This window comes from Miscanthus floridulus, chromosome 5 (assembly GCF_019320115.1).
Source record: "Miscanthus floridulus cultivar M001 chromosome 5, ASM1932011v1, whole genome shotgun sequence".
Classification (NCBI taxonomy): Eukaryota; Viridiplantae; Streptophyta; class Magnoliopsida; order Poales; family Poaceae; genus Miscanthus; species Miscanthus floridulus.
In genome coordinates, this window is record NC_089584.1 from 143,351,326 (window position 1) to 143,358,388 (window position 7,063).

A 7,063-nucleotide genomic window follows, 5' to 3' on the forward strand; every position below is an offset into this window, starting at 1 on the left:
CATGCCTTCGGCATCAGCTTTCAAATGGAGCAGCGATCAAAGCAGCCTCCTAGCATTAAACTTCTCCCGTAGTCTCATGATCAGAATTCAGATGGTTCAAGCAACTACCAACAGAATAAACAATCAGGCAGGGTGCGAGCCACTGGTGTAAAGCACTGAACCGGACAAACATAAAGCGACTGGCAGGCTCCATTCAGAAAAAACCAGAGGATTAGGCGTTTGTAACCACTGGCATTAGTTTAAACAGCAGCAATCAAGTGCATCACTTTGGACCTTTTGGGGCGATTAACATATTGCGGCAGTTAGGTACCGTCGCAATATGCTCCAGACCACAAATTAAACAAGCTCCGTGACATCACGCAAAAGCCATTTCATCAGATAAAGCCACACCAACAGGCAGTTTTCAGTGTAATAATTGGCTGGTTGAGAGAACCAGTAGCAGGAGAGAAACTCAGGACGACAAGCTGATGGCGACTGATGTTTTGTCAAACAAAATTTCCATCTTTGAATGTGTCATTTACAATTTACAGCTTCGACCCATACAGACCGAAGACGATGCATACAAAATGCCAAGAAATGCCTGCACAAACAACCAATACCTAATATGTACAGCCGAACCTTCGGGGGAAGGAAAACTTCTCTTCCTACCCTATATTATAGTGGCAGAGGACATCTGCAGTCAGTGAATGCAGCTGAATTTTTTTACACGCCTTGACCTCAGCAAATTGTCGAGTAAATAACTGCACATGCATCTTGATTTCAAGACATTGCGCATTTAGTTTTGCAGCTTGGTCAGGCGTACCAAGGAACTGAACATGGGTTGGTTCCATCTCCAGCCTAAAGTGTTTCCACCTGAAAGAATGAGAAGAGTCATGACATTAGACCTGAAGGATTCCATGGACTTAAAATAATGATTGATGAGCTCTAAAATATTGACATCAGAGCTTGCTTTAAGAAAGCATCAGAGTTCTTCAGAACTCCTACCAACAACTTCAACAAAAAAGGTGGTGGTGCCAAGATAATAGTAAGCTTTTTAGATCTTGATAGTTGTCAAGCTGCACTATTTTGATTCTTAAATCGATTAAGTATTGCTTTTTCTTAATATAAGCCTTGACACATCTATTAAACAGTGATATTCAGAATAAGTTTAACTAACTGGAGGCCACATCACAGCATTTCTAGTGTTTTAATAGGGCCCCTAACTCTGCGAATTGATGCCCACCTGTAGCAATGTGAAGCAATGGTGATGTAAAACTTAAATGATATTGACCATTTGAAAGAATTGACCCACAATCGTTGCTACTCATTTATATTTTAGTTCACTTTCCATGATATGACTCTGCATAACAACAGCCAGACATGTTACAGCAGGAAAAAGAAAGAAGAAACTAGGGGAAAATGAACTCCCAAGAAACTAGAAAAGTCAAGAACTTACTCTCAAGAACATAGGATCTCTGACAAAATTCTTTCAGCCTCGACGGGTGAACTGTTGCCGATATCCTCCGCTATTTTACACTCCATATAAGCCTACCTACTGAACTTGGTCTTGATTTAGGAAAAAGCGAGCTACTTCTCTGTACAGTTGCTCGCCCTCGAATGGCTTGGAAACATAACCGTCCATTTCAGATTTTAAGCATTGTTCGTGTGTCGCCTGGATAACATCTGCTGTCATGGCTAATATTGGAGTTCGCCACTGCCGGACCCCTGCGCATTCCGGTGGGGCTTCTCCACGTTCTATTTGCTCATTTAGATCTCTTTCCATCACTCTAATCCTTCTTGTGGCTTCAAATCTGCAAAGGTACCAAATGCATGACACAAGAGAACAAGAAAATGTAAATCTATGACAAGAGCAAGTATTGTGTATCAACTGAATATAGGTACAGATAGTGTCTAAAGTATGGTAAGATGATGAGTATTCAAAGATAAAACTCACCCATCCATTTCGGGCATCTGTATGTCCATGAAACAAGCATCAAAACTGTGAGGAGGTTTCAGCAGTGTGATTGCTTTCTTCCCACTATCAGCACAAGTTACTTCTGCGCCATATTTCTTCAGAGCGCCTGCAGCAACCTTGAGATTTACAGTGTTGTCATCAACCACTATGATTTGTTTCTTGTGAAGAAGGCTGCCCAGTGTTGAATTGCCAACTACCCCATTCCTGCAATGCAGTTTATCTATCCCACCCAATGCTCTTTGTAGGGAAACCTGAAGCATGCTTGCACGAAGTGGCTTCATAATTACATTCAAGTTATATTCCCTGAATATATGAGAATTGCTTTTGACAGAACTTTTAGGGTTCTCCAAAAGAAATAACTTTGTAGAGTCTGGTTGATCTTTGTTCCTCAATTTAGTAACCAAAAGAGGCATAGAGTGGGATTCCTTCAGCCAGGTTTCTTTGTCAATGAGCACAAGCTTTGCAATCTGTGATCCACAATTAATTTTAGAAATGTACTGACCTAGGTCAGTTATCAATTCGTTGTGAACTCCCAATCTCTGCAAATGGTACTTAGTAACCTTCGCACGGACCGGTCTATGATCTACCACCAATGCATTGATCTCTTTAAACTCTAACGATTTATTCTCGTTTACGCTGGAATGGGCCCTCATAAGCACCGCAGTGAAGGTGAAAGTAGAACCGACTTGGGGTTTACTTGCAAATCCAATCTCTCCCTTCATGAGGCCGACCAAGCATTTGCTGATGCTTAATCCAATGCCAGTGCCCCCATGGATGCGAGCAATGGATGGACCTACTTGCATGAAAGGGGTGAAGACACGGGACTGAGCATCGGACGGGATTCCAACACCCGTATCTTCAACTGATATTATCAAGCTTATTGAGTCCGATGCAACGGTTGCAAAAGGCATCTCGGATGAGCTCAGTTCCCTACTAAAAAGTCGAAAGTTTTCCCAACTGCGCTTCCTGTTTGCCACTGGGTACCCACTTAAGGTATTTGCATATTGAGTTCCGGTCTCAACCTCCAAACAATGCATAATCTCCTCAACGACATGAACAGTCAAGTAGATATGACCCTTCTCTGTGAACTGTGGAAAATATAGAACTCTTTAGCCAATAAAGAACAAATGCATATAAATATACAAGGGGTTATCCTATTTCCATTTGCTATTGATGTATAGTGATTATCTTACTTTTATAGAGTTTCCGACAAGATTTGTAATGATTTGCCTTATTCTGCCAGGATCGCCAATTAGTGTTTGTGGAACTTGGTCAGAAACAAACACTGCCAACTGCACCCGTTGAGCGATATAGTAAGGAATAACCAAAATAAAGTCACTGCACTTATAATAAAATACAGTAAAACTGCAGGGTGTGACAGCAAGGCTGTAATCTTTGATTACCTCCAGTCCTTTCTCCTGAGCTTTCCCACAGAAGAGAGACAAAATGTCATCACAAACTGTTCTAAGATCAAAGGGTACTGCCTCAAGCTCAAGTTTACCAGACTCGATCTTTGCCTGATCAAGAACCTCATTGATGAGAGATACCAAAGCTTTGCCACTGGCTTGTGCGGTTCTAACATAGTCTTGTTGTGTTGTGTCCAAATCAGTATCCATGAGCATTTGGAGCATCCCTGCAAAATCAGAAACATCATATCTCCTTTCACTCTAATTAACAATGAAGATTACTATTGTACAATTTAGATGGACTAGAACCTCACCTAGAACACCATTCATTGGAGTTCTAATCTCATGAGAAACAGTAGCCAAGAACTGCATGCAAAGACGGCATTGAATTAATAAGGTACCATTTTTTTATCCCTATCTCAAACAAGAGAGAAAAAAGAACAAGCCTTTGGCCTCCAAGAGAAACAGTAACACAAAACATGCATAGCTATTATTAGTAGCGAAGCTAATCACCTGTGACTTGGCAATATCTGCATCCTCTGCGCGCTTCTTGAGCAGACTCATCTCCTGAAAGTCATCTTCAACTCTGGCAATCCGTTTGGCAGTAGCATAAATTATGTATCCAACCAGTAAACCAATCACAAAAATTCCAATTGATGTCGTTATTGCCAGCCAAGGCCAAGGTGGGCTCTGAATGAACCTATTAAAGAGAAACAGATGAGACACAGAGCCTTACAAAGAATAGACTACAGGGGTAACATATTTTAATTACAGGTTTCTTAGAAGAAGAAATAAATCACCTGCAGTGCATCTCATGCTTCCTTGTCGGGTCACCAAAGTTCAGTGTGCTGACCTTGCACATGCCACTGCCTGTATCATTCGAACCATACATACTGATCGGTTTCTCATTAGTAGTATCATACACGTTCACCATGATGGATTGCTTGCCCGCGAGCTGGTGAAGCGACTTATCAACAAGCGCTTCAATGTCAAATATGCCACCTAAATAGCTGTTTGCACACACACAAAAAAAAAAGGGCCAGCGGTAATTCAGTTGCACGATTCCTGACTGGAAATAGGAGGCCGGACTCATGAAAAGCTTACCCTATAGCAGCCTGAATGCGCTCCTGTGGCCTGGCATTTGGGGGAAGCTCATACTTGTACACAGCGTAGGTGGAGATCACTCCGAGGCGATTATTAAGCAGCTTGAAAGGAGCAGTAAGAACACCCTTCCCAGATTCTCTAGCTCGGAGCACGTTGTCGCGGTCATCCTGTAATAAGAGCAAAAGGAGGAATAGAGATTAGTGGATGGATAGCCCCTGTTGCTCGTGGATTTTTTTTTACCATATGTAATTGAGCCCCGGATTAAAAAGAAAGGGAAAAAAAAATCCGAGGTGAAAAAGGGGTAGCAACAGATGATGACTGGTGAGCACATGGTGAACACCAAAGATTGCAGCTTTTTTTACGGCCGTGCGCCTGCTCTGTGAAAAAGAAGAAATCTTGCGAGGGGAGGGTAGGGAAGAGCGAATGCTCACGGCGCCGGATAGCAAGTCGAAGGAGATGACGTGCTTGTAGGCGTCCTGCGCGAAGATTACGGGAGCATACTCCTCCGCCGGCTCCCGCACCTCGGCGTCCTCGGCGTTTCCTGGTCCCTGCGACTGCTTCTTGGTCTTGGAGGAGTACATCTTCTTGATGCTCCATCCCTGCTGGCGCTCGAACTGCTCCCGCTCGGCGTGCGTGACCTTCACCCCGTACGCGACCCCGCTCGTGAGCGGCCGCTCGAACGCCGTCCTCTCTGCGTACCAGGCGAACGTTTTCTGCAGCAACGACAGGAAAGGGTGATTTCGCCACGTCCGATGACGGAGAAATCTTGCTTGAATTTGGATTGAGGTACCACCTACCTGGTCGATGGCGGAGCGTGTCTTGGAGTGGTGGAAGGTGGAGACGAGGATGGCGAGCGCCTGGAGGTGGTTCATGCTGACGTTCAACTGGTCCTGGAGCATGCGCGCGCGGTCGTCGCACATGATGGCGAGCAACTCCCGGCGCTTCTCGACGGCCTGGTAGCTCATCCGGAGGTAGATGAGGGAGGCGATGAAGACCCAGATGCCGACCCAGAGCGGGATGAGCCACCTGGAGCTGTCCCGCACCTTGCGCATCCGGTAGTTGGTGAAGAGGTGCGTCCGCAGCGTCCTGCTGGCCGACAGCTTCTCCGGCAGGCGGAGCGGCGGCAGGAGGACGCACATCCGGTCGAGGCCCAGGAAGCCGAGCCCCGGCGCGTCGCACTTCTCCTCCATCCCGGCCCCGCCGCCGCTCCTCCCGCGCGCCGTAACTGTCATTCCCCTTTCCCTTTCCTCACGGGTCGCGGAGCTAGAGCTACATCTCCTCCCGGACGCCGCTGGCGGCGGCGCTGAGGCTACGGCGGCTGCTGGTTCTTCTCCGGCGGCAGAGGCCCGCGGCGCGCATGCTCCGGCGGCGTCCGCGTGATCGACGGGCCGATCGGTGGAGACACGGGGCGAGACGACCGGGGGACGGAAGGGGCCGACGAGGGGGAGCTAATTTATGGAGGCCGCCGTGCTGTAGCAGACGCCCACCCGCCCACTGTTGGCGCCAATTGAATGCCACGAGGGAGCAGGCACGGCCGCAAGGGGCTGGCTTCCTTTCCTCTTGCTTCTGTCCCTCCCTCCTCCTTGATTTCTCGCCGCTCAGGCTTGATTTTCCTCCAGGAAGGAAGCAGCGGCAAATCTTGGGAGCCGCTGGCTTTGACCAGAGGGTGGGAGGGGCGAGCAGGGCGGCGGCGGCAGCGGCAGGTGGGAGAGGGGAGAAGATACGAGACGACTAGGGAGGGGAAGGCACAAGCAATGGGGAGACGGGAACAGCAACAGCAACAGCAACAGCGGGCGAGAGCAAAGCACAAGTGAACAAGAAGCTAAAGCTAGTGGGGGGTGGGAGAGCCGGAACACCGGAGCAGAGGGATGGTATTGGTGCTGGGGGAGACGAGACGAGGAGATTGGTCTGATTGGAAGGAGGGGAAAGGGGAGAAAAGCGGCCAAGCAGGTGAAAGGAGGAGGGGAGGTGGCACCAGTCACGACAGTGGGAGAGGCCAGCACGCAAGTGGCTCTTCCTCCTCCCCCACCCCCACTCCTCCGTGGGCCTCCCCTCTCAGGCTTTAAGAGCCTATCATCTCCTTAGAGCAACCAAAATGTGCTCCAAAAATAGTCACTAAATTATTTCATATAAACTACTTGATGTTGATTGATCTCTTTCATTGGTCGAACGGTCAATTGGACCTTTGGAACCGCGCCTTTATCGGGGGCATCCAACTGCTCCATGATTGGTGGGCTCCGTCACACAGCGCCATAAAAAGGGAGGTGGGAGCTACGGCACAATGCACGAGGTTCACCTGCCCTACTAGACACCCCCACCGACATCCCAAACCCTAATCCGATCTAGAGAGGGGGCGCTGCCAGCGACGAAAAACGTCACCACAGCCTCTGCGCCACGCGCGGACTCCCCTGCTTCTACTACTCCAACACCCTTCGAGACGACTAAGCTATGGATGGCTCATCATCCTTCAAAGGCGATGGTTAGATGCTCCTACATCTCTCTCTCTCTCTCTCTCTCTCTCTCCCTCCCTCCCTCTTCCGTAGCAAGTTTTAGGTCTAATTTGAATCAACCAGTAAGAGTTTCACCCTCCTATCTGCAC

At 47.9% G+C, this 7,063-nt stretch overlaps 1 protein-coding gene across 2 annotated transcripts; it reads right to left on the reverse strand.

The window, feature by feature from the left end:
* Window positions 1-465: 465 nt before the first annotated feature.
* On the reverse strand, window positions 466-6,496 carry LOC136451034 (probable histidine kinase 3). Of its 2 annotated transcripts, XM_066451766.1 has the most exons (12): window positions 5,262-6,496; window positions 4,896-5,177; window positions 4,465-4,631; window positions 4,161-4,370; window positions 3,874-4,060; window positions 3,675-3,726; window positions 3,358-3,587; window positions 3,148-3,246; window positions 1,934-3,042; window positions 1,436-1,790; window positions 1,223-1,339; window positions 466-852 (listed from the first exon to the last, which is right to left on the reverse strand). In XM_066451766.1, exons 1-10 carry the CDS (start codon window positions 5,694-5,696, stop codon window positions 1,532-1,534), a joined length of 3,030 nt encoding a protein of 1,009 aa, XP_066307863.1. In that variant the 5' UTR covers window positions 5,697-6,496; the 3' UTR covers window positions 466-852; window positions 1,223-1,339; window positions 1,436-1,531. The 2 variants fall into 2 exon arrangements, with proteins under 2 accessions (XP_066307863.1, XP_066307862.1); XM_066451765.1 differs by lacking the exon at window positions 1,223-1,339.
* Window positions 6,497-7,063: the final 567 nt, after the last annotated feature.

Excerpts from the sequence above, each read along its gene's own strand:
- LOC136451034 (XM_066451765.1), bottom strand. The coding sequence starts at position 5,696 with ATGACAGTTACGGCGCGCGGGAGGAGCGGCGGCGGGGCCGGGATGGAG. Across the intron at positions 4,632-4,895 it reads TCGACTTGCTATCCGGCGCC|GATGACCGCGACAACGTGCT; the intron begins GTGAGCATTCGC and ends CTCTTATTACAG. Across the intron at positions 4,061-4,160 it reads AAGCATGAGATGCACTGCAG|GTTCATTCAGAGCCCACCTT; the intron begins GTGATTTATTTC and ends TCTCTTTAATAG.